At 51.1% G+C, this 22,185-nt stretch overlaps 1 protein-coding gene across 1 annotated transcript in view; it reads right to left on the bottom strand.

The window, feature by feature from the left end:
* Positions 1–8,046, bottom strand: part of LOC144488095 (sodium/potassium-transporting ATPase subunit alpha-2-like) — a gene marked incomplete at its 3' end in the record, with an annotated part of 61,517 nt that extends 53,471 nt beyond the window's left edge. The window contains exons 1-2 of the mRNA XM_078206113.1: positions 7,939–8,046; positions 2,804–3,007 (exon numbers count right to left, since the gene is read on the bottom strand). Of these exons, the coding sequence (XP_078062239.1) occupies positions 2,804–3,007; positions 7,939–8,046 (312 nt within the window). The remainder of the gene's footprint in view (positions 1–2,803; positions 3,008–7,938) is intronic.
* Positions 8,047–22,185: the final 14,139 nt, after the last annotated feature.

Below are 22,185 nucleotides of genomic sequence, written 5' to 3'. Positions count from 1 at the left end.
TGAATATTAACACACTCCCGGAGACCCCTGTGAATACTAACACACTCCCGGGGACCCCTGTGAATACTAACACACTCCCGGGGACCCCTGTGAATACTAACACACTCCCGGGTCTCCCTGTAAATATTAACACACTCCCAGAGACCCCTGTGAATATTAACACACTCCTGGAGACCCCTGTGAATATTAACACACTCCCGGGTCTCCCTGTGAATATTAACACACTCCCGGGTTTCCCTGTGAATATTAACACACTCCCAGAGACCCCTGTGAATATTAACACACTCCCGGGTCTCCCTGTGAATATTAACACACTCCCGGGTTTCCCTGTGAATACTAACACACTCCCGGGGACCCCCTGTGAATATTAACACACTCCCGGGGACCCCCTGTGAATACTAACACACTCCCGGGGACCCCCTGTAAATATTAACACACTCCCAGAGACCCCTGTGAATATTAACACACTCCCGGAGACCCCTGTGAATATTAACACACTCCCGGGTCTCCCTGTGAATATTAACACACTCCCGGGTTTCCCTGTGAATATTAACACACTCCCAGAGACCCCTGTGAATATTAACACACTCCCGGGTCTCCCTGTGAATATTAACACACTCCCGGGTTTCCCTGTGAATACTAACACACTCCCGGGGACCCCCTGTGAATATTAACACACTCCCGGGGACCCCCTGTGAATACTAACACACTCCCGGGGACCCCCTGTAAATATTAACACACTCCCGGGTCTCCCTGTGAATATTATCACACTCCCGGGTTTCCCTGTGAATATTAACACACTCCCGGGTCTCCCTGTGAATATTAACACACTCCCGGGTCTCCCTGTGAATATTAACACACTCCCGGGGACCCCCTGTGAATATTAACACACTCCCGGGTCTCCCTGTGAATATTAACACACTCCCGGGTCTCCCTGTGAATACTAACACACTCCCGGGGACCCCCTGTGAATATTAACACACTCCCGGGTCTCCCTGTGAATATTAACACACTCCCGGGTCTCCCTGTGAATACTAACACACTCCCGGGTCTCCCTGTGAATATTAACACACTCCCGGGGACCCCCTGTGAATATTAACACACTCCCGGGTCTCCCTGTGAATATTAACACACTCCCGGGTCTCCCTGTGAATATTAACACACTCCCGGGGACCCCCCTGTGAATATTAACACACTCCCGGAGACCCCCCTGTAAATATTAACACACTTCCGGGTCTCCCTGTGAATATTAACACACCCCCGGGTCTCCCTGTGAATATTAACACACTCCCGGGTCTCCCTGTGAATATTAACACACTCCCGGGTCTCCCTGTAAATATTAACACACTCCCAGAGACCCCTGTGAATATTAACACACTCCCGGAGACCCCTGTGAATATTAACACACTCCCAGAGACCCCTGTGAATACTAACACACTCCCGGGGACCCCCTGTGAATATTAACACACTCCCGGGGACCCCCTGTGAATACTAACACACTCCCGGGGACCCCCTGTAAATATTAACACACTCCCGGGTCTCCCTGTGAATATTAACACACTCCCGGGTTTCCCTGTGAATATTAACACACTCCCGGGTCTCCCTGTGAATATTAACACACTCCCGGGTTTCCCTGTGAATATTAACACACTCCCGGGTCTCCCTGTGAATATTAACACACTCCCGGGTCTCCCTGTGAATATTAACACACTCCCGGGTCTCCCTGTGAATATTAACACACTCCCGGGTCTCCCTGTGAATATTAACACACTCCCGGGTTTCCCTGTGAATATTAACACACTCCCGGGTCTCCCTGTGAATATTAACACACTCCCGGGTTTCCTGTGAATATTAACACACTCCCGGGTCTCCCTGTGAATATTAACACACTCCCGGGTCTCCCTGTGAATATTAACACACTCCCGGGTTTCCCTGTGAATATTAACACACTCCCGGGTTTCCCTGTGAATATTAACACACTCCCGGGTCTCCCTGTGAATATTAACACACTCCCGGGTTTCCCTGTGAATATTAACACACTCCCGGGTCTCCCTGTGAATATTAACACACTCCCAGAGACCCCTGTGAATATTAACACACTCCCGGGTCTCCCTGTAAATACTAACACACTCCCGGGTCTCCCTGTGAATATTAACACACTCCCGGGTCTCCCTGTAAATATTAACACACTCCCGGGTCTCCCTGTGAATACTAACACACTTCCGGGTCTCCCTGTGAATATTAACACACTCCCGGGGACCCCCTGTGAATATTAACACACTCCCGGGTCTCCCTGTGAATATTAACACACTCCCGGGTCTCCCTGTGAATATTAACACACTCCCGGGTTTCCCTGTGAATATTAACACACTCCCGGGTCTCCCTGTGAATATTAACACACTCCCGGGTCTCCCTGTGAATATTAACACACTCCCGGGGACCCCCCTGTGAATATTAACACACTCCCGGAGACCCCCCTGTAAATATTAACACACTCCCGGGGACCCCCTGTGAATATTAACACACTCCCGGGTCTCCCTGTGAATACTAACACACTCCCGGGTCTCCCTGTGAATATTAACACACTCCCGGGTCTCCCTGTGAATATTAACACACTCCCGGGGACCCCCCTGTGAATATTAACACACTCCCGGAGACCCCCCTGTGAATATTAACACACTCCCGGGTCTCCCTGTGAATACTAACACACTCCCGGGTCTCCCTGTGAATATTAACACACTCCCGGAGACCCCTGTGAATACTAACACACACACGTGGACTGATTTTTGGATGAGGGACTCACATTATCGTTCGATGGTTCTTCCTCCATCACTGCCTGGATACTGTAGGCCAGGAAGCAGAGAAGGGCCCCAATCCACAGCAAGATCGAGAAGCCGCCAAATAATTGGCGGCAGAATTTGACCCATTCTGGAGTGGTTGGGGGTGGGGTCAGGGCGTTGGGGCCCTCCAAAGCCAGAATCTCAGCTGCACGGGCAGATGTCAAACCCTGGGGGTGAAAAGAGAGATTTATGAGATCGAGGGAGGGTCGGTCAGAGAGAAAGGGAGACATAAAGAGAGCGGGTGTGTGTGTGTGTGTGGGAGAGCCTTGGGCAGAAAGATCGGTAGTTTAGGATAGTAGGGGAGAGTGTGAGAGAGAGTAAGAGCGACAAAGGGAGAGAGGGAGGATTTAGCAAAGAGAGTAAGAATGGGCACATGAGAAAGGGAGACATAAAACGTGGAATTGTGGAAGTGAAAGATAGACACAGAGAGCACGGGAGAGAAAAGAAGAGAGAGACAGAATGTGGGTGTCACTGGCTAGGGTAGAATTTATTGCCCATCCCTCGCTGCCCTTGAGAAGGTGGCGGTGAGCTTTTTTCTTGAAGCCCTGCAGTCCACATGGTGTAGCAACATCCAGTGCTGTTAGGGAGTGAGTTCCAGGATTTTGACTCAGTGATGCCTCAGGGGGTCAGTGCTGAGGGTCCATTGCTGTTTGTTATATATATCAATGAATTAGATGAGAATGTCCAAGGCAGGATCAGTAAGTTTGCAGATGACACTAAAATTGTAGACAGTGAGGAAGGTTATCAAAAATTGCAGCAGGATCTTGATCAGCTGGAGAAGTGGGCCGAGAAATGGCAAATGGAATTCAATACAGGTTAAGTGTGAGGTGTTGCATTTTGGAAAGTCAAATCAAGATAGGGCTTTCACGGTGAATGATAGGACCTGAGGGAGTATTATAGAAGAGGGACCTTGGACTTCAGGTGCACGGTTCTCTAAAGCTGGAGTCACAGGTAGATAGGGCAGTGAAGAAGGCCTTGGCATGCTGGCCTTCATCGGTCAGCGCATTGAGTAAGAAGTTGGGAAGTTATGTTGCAGTTGTACAGGATGTTGGTGAGGCTGCACCTGGAGTATTGTGTTCAGCTTTGGTCACCTTGCTATAGGAAAGATGTTATTAAACTGGAGACAGTGCAGAAGAGATTTACAAGGACTTTGCCATGACTCAAGGGACTGAGTTATCGGGAGGACATAAGAACTAGGAGCAGGAGTAGGCCATCTGGCCCCTCGAGCCTGCTCCGCCATTCAATAAGACCATGGCTAATCTTTTTGTGGACTCAGCTCCACTTACCCGCCCGCTCACCATAACCCTTAATTCCTTTACTGTTCAAAAATTTATCTATCCTTGCCTTAAAAACATTCAATGAGGTAGCTTCAACTGCTTTACTGGGCAGGGCATTCCACACAGTCACAACCCTTTGTGTGAAGAAGTTCCTCCTCAACTCAGTCCTAAATCTGCTTCCCCTTATTTTGAGGCCATGCTCCCTAATTCTAGTTTCACCCGCCCGCAGAAACAACTTTCCTGCTTCTATCTTATCTATTCCCTTCATAATCTTATATGTTTCCATAAGATCTCCCCTCATTCTTCTGAATTCCAATGAGTATAGCCCTAGTCTACTCAGTCTCTCCTCATAAGCCAACCCTCTCAACTCCGGAATCAACCTAGTGAATCTCCTCTGCACCCCCTCCAGTGCCAGTATATCCTTTCTCAAGTAAGGAGACCAAAACTGTACACAGTACTCCAGGTGTGGCCTCACCAGCACGTTATCCAACTGCAACATAACCTCGCTCTTTTTAAACTCCACCCCTTTAGCAATGAAGGACAAAATTCCATTTGCCTTCTTAATTACCTGCTGCACCTGCAAACCAACTCCTTGAGATTCCTCCTTGAGATTGGACAGGCTAGGACTTTTTTCTTTGGAGCGTTGGAGACTGAGGGATGATGTTATAGAGGTGTATAAGATCATGAGAGGCATGGATAGGGTGAGTGCACTCAGTCTTTTTCCCAGGATTGGGGAATCGAGAACTAGTGGGCATAGGTTTAAGAGGGGAAATAAATAATGGGAACCCGAGGAGCAATTTTATACACAGAGGGTGGTACGCATGTGGAATGAAGTGGTTGAGGCAGGGACTTTGATAACATTTAAAAGGTATTTGGACATAAACATGGATAGGAAAGGTTTAGATGAATTATAGGCCAAATGAAGGCAAATGGAGTTAGCTTAGATGAGAATTTTGGTCGGCATGGACCACTTTGAGCCGAAGGGCCTGTCTCCATGCTATAGATTCTATGATTTAGAAGGAATGGCTGATATATTTCCAAGTCAGGATGGTGAGTAGCTTTGAGGAGATCCGCCAAGTGGCAGTATTTCCAGGGATCTGCTGCTCTCGGCCTCTCATGGTAGTGCTTGTGGGTTTGGAATGTGCTGTTGAAGGCTCCTTGGTGAGTTCCTGCAGTGTAGATGGTTGATACTGTGTGTGGAAGGTGGAGAAAGTGAATGATTATGGATGGGGGTGTCAGTCAAAAATTCTTGAGCTTCACTGGAGCTGCACTCATCCAGGAAAGTGGGGAGTATTCCATCCACACTCCTGACTAGTGCCTTGTAGATGCTGGACAGGCTTTGGGGAGTCAGGGGGTGAGTTACTCGCTGCAGGATTCCTAGCCTCTGATCTGCTGTTGTAGCCACAGTATTTATATGGCTGGCCCAGTTCAGTTTCTGGTCAATGGTAACCCCCAGGATGTTGATAATAGGGGATTCAATGATGGCAATACCGTTGAATGTCATGGGGAGATGGTTAGATTCTCCTTCATTTGAGATGGTCAGTGTCTGGCCCTCACGTGATGTGAATGTTACTCGCCACTTGTCAGCTCAAGCCCGGATATTGTCCAGGTCTTGCTGCATTTGGACATGGACTACTTCACAAATCTGAGGAGTCGCGAATAGTGCCGAACATCGTACAATCATCGGCGAACATCCCCACTTTTGACCTTATGATGGAGGGAAGGTCATTGATGAAGCAGCTGAAGATGGGTGGGCCGAGGACACGACCCTGAGGAACTCCTACAGAGAGGTCTTGGAGCTGAGATGATTGACCTCCAACCACCATAACCATTTTCCTTTGTGCCGGGTATGACTCCAATCAGCAGACGGTTCCCCCCGATTCCCATTGATTCCAGTTTTGCCAGGGCTCCTCGATACCAAACTTGGCCAAATTTTGTGTTGATTATCATAGAAATCATAGAAACCCTACAGTGCAGAAGGAGGCCATTCGGCCCATCGAGTCTGCACCGACCACAATCCCACCCAGGCCCTACCCCCACATATTTACCCGCTAATCCCACTAACCTACACATCTCAGGACTCTAATGGGCAATTTTTTAACCTGGCCAATCAACCTAACCCGCACATCTTTGGACTGTGGGAGGAAACTGGAGCACCCGGAGGAAACCCACGCAGACACGAGGAGAATGCGCAAACTCCACACAGACAGTGACCCGAGCCGGGAATTGAACCCGGGATCCTGGAGCTGTGAAGCAGCAGTGCTAACCACTGTGCTACCGTGCCGCCCATTAAGAGCAGTCACTCTCATCTCATGCATTCTGCTCTTTTAGTTTGAACCAAGGCTTTAGTTCTGACGAAGAGTCATCCAGACTCGAAACGTTGGCTCTATTCTCTCTCCACAGATGCTGTCAGACCTGCTGAGATTTTCTGGCATTTTCTGTTTGTGCTTTAAATGAGGTTAGGAGCTGAATGACCGTCAGTACCCAAACTGAGTGTTCGTAACAGATTATTGGTAAGTGCGCTTGATAGCGCTGGTGATGACACTTTCCATCATTTTACTAATGACCGACAGTAGACTAATGGGGTGGCAATGGCTGGGTTTAATTTGTCCTGTTCCTTGTGTACAGAACATATCAGGGCAATTTTCCACATTATCGGGTAGATGCCAGTGTTGAAACTGTAGTGGAAGAGCTTGGCTGGGGGTGCAGCAAATTCTAGAGCACAAGTCTTCAGTACTATTGCCAGAATGTTGTCAGGGCCTATTGCCTTTGTAGTATCCAGTGTTTTCAGCCATTTCCTGATACTACATGGAGTGAATTGAATTGGCTGAAGAGTGACATCTGCGAAACTCCAGAGGAGGCCAAGGATGTAAATGTGTTGGAAGCAGTTCAGATCAGGGGGTTTACTAGACTAATACGTGGAGAGAGAAAGAGTTAAATTCGAGTCTGTATGACTCCTCTTTCATAGAAATTTCATAGAAACCCTACAGTGCAGAAGGAGGCCATTCGGCCCATCGAGTCTGCACCGACCACAATCCCACCCAGGCCCTACCCCCACATATTTTACCCGCTAATCCCTCTAACCTACGCATCCCAGGACTCTAAGGGGCAATTTTTAACCTGGCCAATCAACCTAACTCGCACATCTTTGGACTGTGGGAGGAAACCGGAGCACCCGGAGGAAACCCACGCAGACACGAGGAGAATGTGCAAACTCCACACAGACAGTGACCCGAGCCGGGAATCGAACCCGGGACCCTGGAGCTGTGAAGCAGCAGTGCTAACCACTGTGCTACCGTGCCGCCCATTTGGTATTCTTGCGAGTGTCCTGATGAGTGCAAGACGGAAAGCTTTGATGTGACCCTTTATTGATGCAGCTGGTTTGTATTTTCGCAGTAAGAAGTCTCACAACTCTTCAGAGCCCTTGAGGGGTATTGACAGGGTGGTTGTGGAGAGGATGTTTCCTCTTGTGGGAGAATCTAGAACTAGGGGTCACTGTTTAAAAATAAGTCTCATTTGAGACAGAGATGAGGAGAATTTGTTTTTCTCTGAGAGTGGGGAGTCTCTGGAACTCTCTTCCTTAAGGCAGTGGAAGCAGAGATCTCCGGATAGTCACTTGATTAACAAGGGGGAGGTGAGAGGTTATCGGGGGTCGGCAGGAACGTGGGGTTGGGGTGACAATCAGATCATTTGTGATCTTACTGAATGGGGGAGCAGGCTCGAGGGGCTGAGTGGCCTACTGCTGATCATAATGACTTATTTTTTGTCATGAGTACCCACCATGCCTGGGACAAGGGGCTGGGATTTCTCCTGTTCCCCACCCAGGACTCGGCCAACAGCCCACTGGCGTCAGTTGCTTTGAATAGGTTTCTGAAGAGGAGGCGAGGGGGCCCCGAGGCTAGTCGAGGGGCTGGGGACAAACCTTCCATGTTCGGTTACATATGTGTATTCTGGGAGTGGCTCATGTATGAGACATGGTCCTGGGAGGGCCTTACAACTTCACACACAGTCACAAAGAGACGAGCAGATATGCAGGACCAGGACCTGAACTTTGCAGCCAGTGTTACTCACCCTCACAGGGCAAACTGCTTAACGCTCCGGCTCAGTGGCCCACATAGAGTGGGCAAGACAATCGGCAAAGTGATTTATTTAATTAATAGCCCCTATTTATGTGTCCTCTGTGTCAAATCAACAGGAGCAGAGCTGGGAGGAGAATAAGCAAACACAGGTCTGTCAGGCAGTAAGGAAAGTCAGCCATAGGGTGGCATTTTTCAGTCCCGCTGCCACGGGAGTCGTAGCGAGTGGGGACGGACCATGCAAAGGCCCATTGACCTCGGGCGGAAATTTCCGGACTTGGGGAAAGCGCGGCCAGAAAATCCCGCCCTTAGTGTTTTACAGCACCTCAAGAGGCCTTTTGGCTCATCTGTACCAGCCATCAAGTACCTATCCTAATCCCATTTTCCAGCACTTGGTCCGTAGCCTTGGGTGCTATGGCATTTCAAATCCTCATCTAAATATTTTTATAATATTGTGATGGTTTCCACCTTTACCACCCTTTCAGGTAGTGAGTCCCAGATTCCCAGCACCCTCTGGGTGAAAAAGGTTTTCCTCAAATCCCCTCTAAATCTACTGCCCCTTACTTTAAATCTGATTATTGACCCCTCTCCTCAAGGGAAACATTTCTTTCCAACTACCCCTATCTATGTTCCTCATCATTTTGTACACCTCGATGACACCCCCCCCCCCCCCCCCTCCCCCCCAGCCTTCTCTGCTCTGAGGAAAACAACCCCAGTCTATCCAGCTTCTTTTCATAGCTGAAACGCTCCAGTCCAGGCAACATCCTGGTGAATCTCCTCTGCACCCTCTCCAGTGCAATGACATCCTTCCTATAGTGTGACAACTAGAACTGCACACAGTACCCTAGCTGTGGCCTCCCAAATGTTTTCTACAGCTCCAACATTCCCTCCTCTGATATTCTATGCCTAAGCTAATAAAGGCAAGTACCCCATCTACCTTACCTACCTGTCCTGCTGCCTTCAGGGATCTATGGAGCTGAACCCCAAGGTCCCTCTGGTCCTCTGTACTTCCTAGGGTCCTACCATTCTTTGTGTATTCCCCTGCCTTGTTAGTCAATCTGAAAAGCATCACCCCACATGCAGTCACCAGAGTGTCCTCTGACCCAGTTCCTTACTTGTATTTTTGAAAAGTTCATTCATGGGGTATGGTCATTGCTGCCAAAGCCTGTTTTTTTTTGCCTACCCTTTACTGCCCTTGAATTGACTGCAGAGGACAATTATTGCCAACCATATTGTTGTGGGCCCAGAGTCATAGGTCAATGTGTCAGAGCAACAAGATCAGAGCAACAGATTCCCCTTCGCTAAACGGGAACTAATGAGTCAGATACGTTTTTACGACAATCAACGACGTTTCATGGTCTCCATTATGGGGGAGGCAGTGACGTACTGGACAAGTTATCCAGAAAGCCAGGGTAATGCTCTGGAAACCCGGTTCGAATCCCACCACGGCAGATGGTGAAATTTGATTTCAATTAAAAGAAGAAAAGTCTAATAATGACCATTGTCGATTGTCATAAAAGCTCATCTGGTTCACTACTGTCCCTTTAGGGAAGGAAATCTGCCGTGCTTACTCTGTCTGGCCTACATGTGACTCCAAACCCACAGCAATTTGGTTTCCTCTTAAATGCCCTCTGCATTGATTACCCAGTTCAAGGGCAATTAGGAGTGGCCAATAAATGCTGGCCCACTTAGCGATGCCCATGAAAGAATTTAAAAAATGGTTGAGAGTATTAATTTATAATCCAGATTTAAGCATCGGGTTCAAATTCCTGGTGGATTTGAACCCTCGGCACCCCCCGCCTGGGGCTGGGATACTAATCCAGTGACACTGCCGTTCTGTCACTGTCTCCCCCTGCCGTTCTGTCATTGTCTCCCCCTGACGTTCTGTCACTGTCTCCCCCTGCCGTTCTGTCACTGTCTCCCCCTGCCGTTCTGTCACCGTCTCCCCCTGACGTTCTGTCACCGTCTCCCCCTGACGTTCTGTCACTGTCTCCCCCTGACGTTCTGTCACTGTCTCCCCCTGACGTCTGTCACTGTCTCCCCCTGACGTTCTGTCACTGTCTCCCCCTGACGTTCTGTCACTGTCTCCCCCTGATGTGAGGGGGAGGGAGCCAGGGTTGGATGTAACACATTTATATCAAAATTGGAGCTGTTAGAAAGGGATACTGGCAAGTTCCCTCGATACTCTGGGCTGGAGGAATTTCTGCCTTTGCCACCCCGGGCAGTCTTTCCCAATGCAGAGTTCGACTAACAAAATGCCAAAGCCACATTCCAGAAGCAAAACGATGCGGGTGCTGGGCGGGCTCCCTAACTGTGTGATGTACCGTTGAGGTCTTGCTGGTACACAATGACACCTGGAGGGACCACCTGGAACTGCAGGAAGCAGGAGGATTGCAGCCAGCTGATGTTTATGGTAAGTCTCTCAAAGGGGCAGTTTGCAACAGTCCCCGAGTGACAAACCCAGGGGGACCTGCATTGCATCGGGGGCAAGTGTCACCAAGGATCCTGCCCCCCAAACCCCAAGACTAAACAGCCATTTACCGGGGGGGGGGGGGGGGGGTGTGGCACTACAACCGCCCCACTGGCGGACGTGTTACAAAGAAAAACAAATGAGAGTTGTGTGTTCGGCGGCATCCTTTGGAGAAGCTGAAAGCCATCTTGATCACTGTTGGCCATCCCCAACTTCAATCAGCTGTTCAAGTTAGCTGTTGATGCCAGTGACACAGGGAGAGGGCAGTAGATGCCATCCTGTCCCAAGAGGATGGGTCGGGCATAGAAGGTCCAGTGGGGTCCTTTTCCAAAAAGTTAAATTGACACCAAAAAAGATACTCCGCTGAGGAAAAGGAAAACCTCGGACTGTTACCGCCCCTTCAACACTTTGAAGTGCATGGCGCACACAGGGAGACCTTATCATATACTGACCACAACCTCCCTCCCCCAACCTGTGTGTGAAAATACTTACCCTGACGAAGGAGCAGCGCTCCGAAACCTAGTGGCTTTTGCTACCAAATAAACCTGTTGGACTTTAACCTGGTGTTGTGAGACTTCTTACTGCGAAAATACAAACCAGCTGCATCAATAAAGGGTCACATCAAAGCTTTCCGTCTTGCACTCATCAGGACACTCGCAAGAATACCAAATGGGCGACATGGTGGCACAGTGGTTAGCACTACTGCCTCACAGCTCCAGGGACCCGGGTTCGATTCCCGGCTTGGGTCACTGTCTATGCGGAGTCTGCACGTTCTCCCTGTGTCTGGGTGAGTTTCCTCCGGGTGCTCTGGATTCCTCCCACAGTTGTATAGGTTGTATAAAACGTAGCGTGCCACTGAAAAAGACATGTTGAAGCTTTCTGTCTTGCTGTCATCAGGATGTTTGCAAGAATCCAAATATAAACGAAACAACAATTTGTACTTCATGAGAAGAATAACCATTTATACTAGGTGGAATCTCTTCCCATAAAGTACTAATTGTTGTTGCATTTAAAGTTTAGTTTTTATAAAGTTTATTTATCAGCGTCACAAGAAGGCTTACATTAACACTGCAATGAAGTTATTATGAAAATCCCCTTGGTCACCACACTCCAGCACCTGTTTGGGTACACTGACGGTGCACAGTGGTTAGCACTGCTGCCTCACAGCTCCAGGGACCTGGGTTTGATTCCCGGCTTGGGTGACTTCTATGTGGAGTTTGTATGTTCTTCCCGTGTCTGTGTGAGTTTCCTCCGGTTTCCTCCCGCAGTCTGAAAGACATGCTGGTTAGGTGCATTGGCCATGCTAAATTCTCCCTCAGTGTACCTGAACAGGCGCCGGAGTGTGGCGACTAGGGGATTTTCACAGTAACTTCATTGCAGTGTTAATGTAAGCCTACTTGTGACATGAGTAAATAAACTTAAAAAGAAAACTGAGGGAGAATTTAACATGGCCAATGCACCTAACCAGCACATCTTTTGGACCGTGGGAGGAAACCGGAGCACTCGGAGGAAACCCACCCAGACACAGGGAGAACGTGCAGAATCCGCACAGACAGTGACCCGAGCCGGGAATCGAACCCGGGTCCCTGGAGCTGTGAGGCAGTAGTGCTAATCACTGTGCCACCATGTCGCCCATTTGGTATTTTGCGAGTGTCCTGATGAGTGCAAGACGGAAAGCTTTGATGTGACCCTTTATTCAGTGATAGCTGTATTAGAAAAGTGTGCATGTGTTTCTTGTTTTTTTTTAATTTTTGTTTTGACACCTTGTAAAGAAACATGTTTACAAGTGACATTTCAATTCCTGTGAGGCAAAGGTGGTCACGAAGGTGTGCTATGTAGAATATAAATTTGCAATGTGATTGAACATTTTGTGTTTACACCGGCCTACAGCAGCCATGGAGACATTAAATCAATGGAGCTCTCAGAGACAATGGTTAAAACAGGCCCCAGGATGAAATGAAAGAGGTCAAGTGGCCCAGCTGTTGAGTGTAAAATGTGGGTAGGCCAGCATGCATTGCCCATCCCTAATTGCCCTGGAAGAGGTGGTGGTGAGCTGCCTTCTGGGACTGTTGCAGTTCATGTGGTGTAGGTACACCCATAGCGCTGTTAGGGAGTTCCAGGATCTTGGGTGCGAAGGTTGGTTGAGGGGGGGGAGGGTGTCTCCAATAAGAAGCCCCCTTCTGAAACTGGCAGTTATCTGTCAATCAACTGAAACCTGATTAGGGCCTCAGTAGGTGTGAACATATAGGAATGTTAAACTGGTGTGTGAGTCATTTCAGCTCACCTCAGCTGTATATAAGGCAGTGGTTTTAGCAAGTGCACGACCAGTGAGCTTGGGCACACCAGTGAGAGTGACAGAGTGCAGCTGGAGTGAGATTCAGCCAGAGTGAGGGTACTGGGAATTTGGAGCTCAGTTGGAATTCGGTGCTGAGGGGAAAGAGGTTCTCAGCTTCAGGGCGGCACGGTAGCACAGTGGTTAGCACTGCTGCTTCACAGCTCCAGGGACCTGGGTTCGATTCCCGGCTCGGGTCGCTGTCTGTGTGGAGTTTGCACATTCTCCTCGTGTCTGCGTGGGTTTCCTCCGGGTGCTCCGGTTTCCTCCCACAGTCCAAAGATGTGCGGGTTAGGTTGATTGGCCAGGTTAAAAATTACCCCTTAGTGTCCTGAGATGCGTAGGTTAGAGGGATTCGCGGGTAAATATGTAGAGATATGGGGGTAGGGCCTGGGTGGGATTGTGGTCAGTGCAGACCCGATGGGCCGAATGGCCTCTTTCTGTGCTGTAGGGTTTCTAAGTTTCAGGAGGAGTGGCGAGGCAGACCTGCGAGGGAGACACGAGGGAGACTCGAGGGAGACTCGAGGGAGACTCGAGGGAGACTCGAGGGCAAGTGAGAGGTATAAAGAAATTGAACCGTGACGTCACAGCCAGCAGGTAAGTGGTTGGCTGGTGACTGGTAAATAGTTTTCTTTTCTTTCTTCTCTTGGCATTGTAGTTGTTGTTGTAAGTTAACTTAAGAGTTAAGTCATGGCAGGAGATCCAAAACCAACGTACCGTTCTGGATACTGTTGGGGGAGATAGCTCACCAGGGGAGGGTCACAGCAGCCAGGGTACGGCACGTGGCTGGTTCTGCTGCGCAGGAGGGCAGAAAAAAAAAGTGGCAGAGCTATCATGATAGGGGACTTGATTGTAAAGGGAATAGACAGGTGTTGCTGTGGACGCAAATGAGACTCCAGGATGGTATGTTGCCTCCCTGGTGCAAGGGTCAAGGATGTCTGGGAGCAGCTGCAGGGCATTCTTGGGGGGTGGGTGGGGGTGGGGGGGGGGGGGGCAGGGGGGAATGCCAGCTGTCGTGGTGCATACAGGCACAAACGATATAGGTAAAAAACGGGATGAGGTCCTACAAGCTTAATTTAGGGAGTTAGGAGTTAAACGTTAAACTAAAAAGGACCTCAAATGTAGTAATCTCAGGATTCCTACCTGTGCCATGCACGAGTCAGAGTAGGAATGTCAGGATAGCTAAGATGAATATGTGGCTTGAGGTATGGCTCAAGAGGGAGGGATTCAAATTCCTGGGACGTTGGAACTGGTTCTGGGGGAGGTGGGACCAGTACAAATCGGATGGTCTGCATCTGGGCGGACCAATGTCCTAGGGGGAGTGTTTGCTAATGCTGCTGGGGAGGGCTTAAACTAAAATGGCAGGGGGAATGGGAACCGATGCAGGCAGTCAGAGGGAAGTAAGGTGGGGACAGAAACAAAAGGCAGTCAGGGGAAAAGTGGAAAGGAGAGAAACCAAAGGCAAAAATCAAAAAAAGTCACAGTGTAGCGTACAGAGACTGTGAGAACTCAGTGAATGGGTCCAGTAAGGCTAAAAGAAATAAAACATGGAGTGTACAAAACATGACAGGACAGATGGTCTGAGGTGTGTCTGCTTTAACGCAAGGTGCATGACAGGTAAGGCGATGAACTTAAAAGCTTGGATTACTACATGAAACTATGATGTTGTGGCAATTACGGAGTCTTGGATGAAAGGGCAGGACTGGCAGCTTAGCATTCCAGGATTTAGATACTTTAGGCAAGATAGAGAGGTTGACAAAAGAAGTGAGGGTGTTGCTTTACTGATTAGGGAGAATGTCACAGCTATACAGAGGGAGGACACCTTGGTGGGATCATTCAGTGAGGCCATATGGGTAGAACTCAGGAACAGGAGCGGTGCAATCTCACTGTTGGGGTTGTACGACAGACCTCCCAACAACCAGCATGAAGCGGCGGAACTGATATTTCAGAGGATTATGGGAAGATGTAAAAACAACAGGGTTGTTGTGATGGGTGATTTTAACTTCCCTACATAGACTGTGAGGTGATGCGATTTGGAAGGTCTACTTCAGAAGGAAATTATATAGTAAATGGCAGAGCCCTTAGACATATTAGCATACAGAGGGATCTAGGCATACAGATTCACAGTTCCTTAAAGGTGGCAACTCAGGTGGAAAAGGTGGTGAAGAAGGCTTATGGCATGCTGACCTTCATCGGTTGGGACGTTGAATATAGGAATTGGAAAATCATGTTACAGCTGTAGAAGTCTTTGGTTAGGCCGCATTTGGAATATTGTGTAAAATTCTGGTCGCCACACTACCGGAAGGATGTTGATGCATTGGAAAGGGTGCAGAAGAGATTTACTAGGATGTTGCCTGGTTTGGAGGATATGGACTACGAAGAAAGGTCGGAGGATGAAGGGGGCCTGATAGAGGTTTACAAGATTATGACAGGCTTGGATAGAGTGGATAGTCAGAGTCTTTTTCCCAAGGTCGAAGGGTCAGTTACTCAGGGGCATAGGTTGAGAGTGAGAGGGGGTAAGTTTAAAAGCGATGTAAGGGGCAAGTTTTTCACACAGATGGTGGTGAATGCCTGGAATGCACTGCCTGAGGTGGAAGCAGATTCTATAACAATGTTCAAGAGGCATCTGGAAAGATACAGGAATACGTATTTGTAAGGTCTAAAAGGCTTAGGACAGATGAAGCCCTTGAGGAATATAAAGAACGTAGGAAGGAACTTAAGGAAGGAGTTAAGAGAGCTAAAAGGGGTCATGAAAAGTCCTTGGCGAACGGGATTAAGGAAAATCCAAAGGCATTTTATATGTATGTAAAGAGCAAGAGGGTAGCCAGGGAAAGGGTTGGTCCAGGCAAGATAGTGAAGGGAATCTGTGCTTGGAACCAGAGGAAATGGGCGAGATACTAAATTAATACTTTGCCTCAGTATTCACCAGAGGGACTTGATGGATGAGGAACCTAAGGGAGATATTCTGGGTCATTCTGTATCCTCACTGGCTACAGGTGAAGTTCCAGAAAACTGGAAGATAGCCAATGTTGTTCCATTGTTTAAGAAGGGCAGCAGGGATAATCCAGGAAATTATAGGCCAGTGAGCATTAAGTCAGTGGTAGGGAAATTATTGGAAAAGATTCTTAGGGACAGGTTTTGGAAACAAATGGACTTATTAGTGATAGACAGCATGGTTTTGTGAAGGGGATGTCGTGTCTCACTAACTTGATCGAGTTTTTTGAGTAAGTGACGAAGATGATAGATGAGTTAAAGGCAGTGGATGGTGTATACATGACTTCAGTAAAGCCTTTGACAAGGTACCTCATGGTAAACTGGTACGAAAGGTGAAGTCACATGGGATCAGAGGAGAACTGGCAAGATGGATACAGAGCTGGCTTGGCCATAGAAGCCATGATGTGGAGATGCCAGTGTTGGACTGGGATAAACACAGTAAGAAGTCTTATGCTACAAAATAAACCTGTTGGACTTTAACCTGGTGTTGTGAGACTTCTTACTGTGTTTGGCCACAGAAGACAGAGGGTGGCAGTAGAGGGGTGCTTTTCTGAATGGAAGGCTGTGACTAGTGGCAGTCATGATGTGGAGATGCCGGCGTTGGACTGGGGTGAACACAGTAAGAGTTTTAACAACACCAGGTTAAAGTCCAACAGGTTTATTTGGTAGCAAATACCATTAGCTTTCGGAACGCTGCTCCTTCGTCAGATGGGAGTGGAAATCTGCTCTCACACAAGGCTTACAGAGACACAAACTCAAGTTACAGAATACTGTAACTTGATTTTGTGTCTCTGTGCCCTGTTTGTGAGCAGATTTCCACTCCATCTGACGAAGGAGCAGCGTTCCGAAAGCTAATGGTATTTGCTACCAAATAAACCTGTTGGACTTTAACCTGGTGTTGTTAAAACTCTTACTAGTGGTATTCCACAGGGATTAGACTGGGTGATCGCTTTGCTGAGCACCGTCGGTCTGTGTGCAATCAGGACCCTGACCTTCTGGCTGCTTGCCATTTTAACACACGATCCTGCTCCCATGTCCACATGTCTGTCCTTGGCCTGCTGCAATGTTCCAGTGAAGCTCAACGCAAACTGGAGGAACAGCAGCTTATCTTCCGCTAGGCTCTTTACAGCCTTCCAGTCTCAACATCGAATTCAACAACTTCAGATGATTTGCTCTACCCCACCCCCACCCCTCTGTTTTCATTCTATTTAATTTAATTTTTTACTGTTCTCTACCTTTTATTTCTTTATTGTCTTTCTTTTTCTTCCCCCCCCCCACTCTTTCCCCTTCTTTATCCCCCTTCCCTTACCTTTTCTCCCCCTTTGCTTTTCCTTTTCTAAATCGTACCTCTGTCCCATCCATTTCCCCCCCGCCCCCCACCCCCCCCCCCGTCCCCCCCCCCCCCCCCCCCCCCCGTCCCCAACATCTTCATTTTAGCTTCTCTGCCGTTTGGCCATTCACAGCCTTCATTCTCTCTGTGGACAGCTATTAACAGTTTCTTCCCCTGGTTTCTGTGGCTATGACTCATCTTTCATTCCCTCACCCTGCAGTATAAATATCTCCCACTTTCTCTGCCTTTTAGCTTTGACAAAGGATCATCTGGACTCGAAACGTCAGCTTTTTTCTCTCCTTACAGATGCTGCCAGACCTGCTGAGACTTTCCAGTGTTTTCTCTTTTGGTTTCAGATTCCAGCATCCGCAGTAATTTGCTTTTATTTTGTTCTGGGACCTTTGTTGTTTGTCGTATATACAAATGATTTGGAGGAAAATGTAGCTAGTCTAATTAGTAAATTTTGCAGACGACACAAAAATTGATGGAGTTGTGGATAGTGAAGAGGATTGTCAGAGGATACAGCAAGATACAGACCAGCTGGAGACTTGGGCAGGGAAATGACAGATGGAATTGAATCAGGACAAGTGTGAGATGATGCATTTTGGAAGGTCCAGTGCAGGTAGGAATTTTACAGTAAATGCTAGAACCCTTAGGAGTGTTGACAGGCAGAGAGATCTGGGCGTACATGTCCTCTGATCACTGAAAGTGGCAACGCAGGTGGAGAAGGTAGTCAAGAAGGCATGCGGCATCCTTGCCTTCATCGGTCAGGGCATTGAGTATAAAAATTGGCAGGTCATGCTGCAGCTGTACAGAACAGACAGAGGTTGAGGGGTGACCTGATAGAGGTTTACAAGATTATGAGTGGCATGGACAGAATGGATAGTCAGATGCTCTTTTCTAGGGTGCAAAAGTCAAATAGGTTTTAGACGCATGGGGAAAGGTTTAGAGGAGATGTGCGAGGCAAGTTTTCTTTTTACACAGAGGACGGTGAAGTCTGGAACGCGCTGCCCGGGGACGTAGTGGGGACAGGTACAATAGTGGCATTTAGGAGGCAACTAGACAAATACATGAATAGGATGGGAATGGAAGGATACGGACTCCATTAAGTGCATACGGTTTTAGTTTAGGCAGGCATCATTGATCGGCGCAGGCTTGCAGGGCCGAGGGCCTGTATCTGTGCTGTACTTTTCTTTGTTCTAATAGGTAGGAAATAGAGGGATATGGACCACGTGAGAGGCAAGGAAATATTAGATGAGAGAGGCATCTGTGTCAGCACAGACATGGTGGGCTGAAGGGCCTATTCCTGTGCTGTATTCTTTGCAATTGTCCCTTTAAGGGCATCACAGGCCATGTGACCCTTACTCTGCTGTGGTGCCCTCAAAGGGACAATCACCACAGGGTGACTTCCCCTTTAAGGCCTTGTGACCTCCAACTTCCCTGGCCTATCCACTGATTACCTCTTTGGCCTGGCGATTCTCCCCCCGCCGACCCCTTTCTCTTCGGTTCTCGGGCCCCTGTGGCGCTGTTCCCGGAGGAGACTGCAGAGCTGCTGGCCAACCTGATTGGCCATGCTCGCCAAGGCGGGGCTTCATCCCAAGTGAGGGACCGAAGTCTCGCTTTGTGCCAGTCAACACTGTCCAAGGCATAAAACAGCAGCGGGGGCTGTGGGAGACAGCAGCAGCGTGTTTCAGGCCAACATCACATTGGGAGGGAGGGAGCAGAAGGAAGGGAGAGAGCGGAAGGGAGGGAGCGAAAGGGAGGGAGAGAGCGAGCGAGCGGACGGAGAGAGCGAGCAAAAGGGAGGGAGAGAAGCGAGCGAGCGGACGGAGAGAGCGAGCAAAAGGGAGGGAGAGAGCGAGCGAGCGAGCGGAGCGAGCGGACGGAGAGAGCGAGCAAAAGGGGAGGGAGAGAGCGAGAGAGCGGACGGAGAGAGCGAGCAAAAGGGAGGAGAGAGCGAGCGGCGGACCGGAGAGAGCGAGCAAAGGAGGAGAGCGAGCGAGGCGGACGGAGAGAGCGAGCAAAAGGGAGGGAGAGAGCGAGCGAGCGGACGGAGAGAGCGAGCAAAAGGGAGGGAGAGAGCGAGCGAGCGGACGGAGAGAGCGAGCAAAAGGGAGGGAGAGAGCGAGCGAGCGGACGGAGAGAGCGAGCAAAAGGGAGGGAGAGAGCGAGCGAGCGGACGGAGAGAGCGAGCAAAAGGGAGGGAGAGAGCGAGCGAGCGGACGGAGAGAGCGAGCAAAAGGGAGGGAGAGAGCGAGCGAGCGAAAGGAGAGAGCGAGCGAAAGGAGGGAGAGAGCGAGCGAAAGGGAGGGAGAGAGCGAGCGAAAGGGAGGGAGAGAGCGAGCGAAAGGGAGGGAGAGAGCGAGCGAAAGGGAGGGAGAGAGCGAGCGAAAGGGAGGGAGAGGAGCGAGGAGAGGAGCGAGCGAAAGGGAGGGAGAGAGCGAGCGAAAGGGAGGGAGAGAGCGAGCGAAAGGGAGGGAGAGAGCGAGCGGAAGGGAGGGAGGGAGAGAGCGAGCGAAAGGGAGGGAGCGGGAGGGAGGGGCGGGAGGGAGGGAGAGGGAGCGAAAGGGAGGGAGCGGGAGGGAGGGAGCGGGAGGAGGAGCGGGAGGGAGGGAGCGGGAGGGAGGGAGCGGGAGGGAGGGAGCGGGAGGGAGGGAGCGGGAGGGAGGGAGCGGGAGGGAGGGAGCGGGAGGAGGGAGGGAGCGGAAGGGACGGAGAGAGGGAGGGAGAGAGGGAGGGAGCGGAAGGGAGGGAGAGAGGGAGCGAAAGGGAGGGAGCGAAAGGGACGGAGCGAAAGGGAGGGAGCGAAAGGGAGGGAGGGAGCGAGCGAGCGGACGGAGAGAGTGAGCAAAAGGGAGGGAGAGAGCGAACGTGCGGACGGAGAGAGCGAGCGAGCGGGAAGGGAGGGAGAGAGAGCGGAAGGGAGGGAGAGGAGGGAGGGAGTGGAAGGGAGGGAGAGAGCGAGAGGAAGGGAGGGAGGGAGGGAGCGGAAGGGACGGAGGGAGGGAGCGAAAGGGAGGGAGAGAGCAAGCGGAAGGGAGGGAGGGAGGGAGCGAAAGGGAGGGAGAGAGGGAGGGGGGAGGGAGGGAGGGAGCGAAAGGGGAGGGAGGGAGCGGGAGGGACGGAGCGGAAGGGAAGGGAGGGAGAGAGAGAGCGAAAGGGAGGGAGGGAGCGAGCGAAAGGGAGGGAGAGAGGGAGCGAAAGGGAGGGAGGGAGGGAGGGAGAGAGCGGAAGGGAGGGAGGGAGCGGAAGGGAGGGAGAGAGGGAGCGAAAGGGAGGGAGGGAGGGAGAGAGCGGAAGGGAGGGAGGGAGCGGAAGGGAGGGAGAGAGGGAGGGAGAGAGGGAGGGAGCGGGAGAGAGGGAGGGAGTGGAGGGAGGGAGAGAGCGAGAGGTAGGGAGGGAGGGAGCGGGAGGGAGGGAGGGAGCGAGAGGAAGGGAGGGAGGGAGAGAGCGAAAGGGAGGGAGAGAGCGAAAGGGAGGGAGAGAGCGAGCGAAAGGGAGGGGGAGAGAGGGAGCGAAAGGGAGGGAGGGAGAGAGAGACGAAGGGAGGGAGGAGCGAGCGGAAGGGAGTGGAGAGAGCGGAGGGGAAGGGAGGGAGGAGAGCGAGCGAAAGGGAGGGAGAGAGCGAAAGGGAGGAGAAGGGAGGGAGAGAGGGAGCGAAAGGGAGGGAGAGAGGGAGCGAAAGGGAGGGAGAGAGGGAGCGAAAGGGAGGGAGAGAGGGAGCGAAAGGGAGGGAGGGAGAGAGAGAGCGAAAGGGAGGGAGGGAGCGAGCGGATGGGAGGGAGAGAGAGAGCGGAAGGGAGGGAGAGAGCGAGCAGAAGGGAGGGAGAGAGCGAGCGAAAGGGAGGGAGAGAGAGAGAGCGAAAGGGAGGGAGGGAGAGAGAGCGAAAAAGTGAGGGAGGGAGGGAGAGAGAGAGCGGAAGGGAGGGAAAGAGCGAGCGAAAGGGAGGGAGGGAGCGAGCGAAAGGGAGGGAGGGAGAGAGAGCGAAAGGGAGGGAAGAGAGAGAGCGAAAGGGAGGGAGGGAGAGAGAGCGAGCGAAAGGGAGGGAGGGAGAGAGAGCGAGCGAAAGGGAGGGAGGGAGAGAGCGGAAGGGAGGGAGAGAGAGAGCGAAAGGGAGGGAGGGAGCGAGCGGATGGGAGGGAGAGAGCGAGCGAAAGGGAGGGAGGAGAGAGAGCGAAAGGGAGGGAAGGAGAGAGAGCGAAAGGGAGGGAGGGAGAGAGAGCGAGCGAAAGGGAGGGAGGGAGAGAGAGCGAGCGAAAGGGAGGGAGGGAGAGAGAGCGAGCGAAAGGGAGGGAGAGAGCGAGCGAAAGGGAGGGAGGGAGAGAGAGCGAAAGGGAGGGAGGGAGAGAGAGCGAAAGGGAGGGAGGGAGAGAGCGGATGGGAGGGAGGGAGGGAGCGGGAGGGAGAGAGCGAGCGGAAGGGAGGGAGAGAGCGAGCGAAAGGGAGGGAGGGAGCGAGCGAAAGGGAGGGAGAGAGAGAGCGGGAGGGAGAGAGCGAGCGGAAGGGAGGGAGAGAGCGAGCGAAAGGGAGGGAGGGAGAGAGAGCGAAAGGGAGGAGGGAGCGAGCGGATGGGAGGGAGGGAGGGAGCGGGAGGGAGAGAGAGAGCGAGCAGAAGGGAGGGAGAGAGCGAGCGAAAGGGGGGAGGGAGCGAGCGAAGGGGGAGGGAGAGAGAGAGCGGGAGGGAGGGAGCGAGCGAAAGGGAGGGAGGGAGAGAGAGAGCGAAAGGGAGGGAGGGAGCGAGCGAAAGGGAGGGAGAGAGGGAGGGAGCGGAAGGGAGGGAGAGAGGAGCGAGTGAAAGGAGGGAGGGAGCGGGAGGGAGGGCGGGAGGGGGAGGGAGCGGAAGGGAGGGAGAGAGGGAGGGAGCG

This window comes from Mustelus asterias, unplaced genomic scaffold (genome assembly GCF_964213995.1).
Source record: "Mustelus asterias unplaced genomic scaffold, sMusAst1.hap1.1 HAP1_SCAFFOLD_1285, whole genome shotgun sequence".
NCBI classification, from domain to species: Eukaryota; Metazoa; Chordata; class Chondrichthyes; order Carcharhiniformes; family Triakidae; genus Mustelus; species Mustelus asterias.
This window is presented reverse-complemented; position numbering and strand designations above follow the sequence as displayed.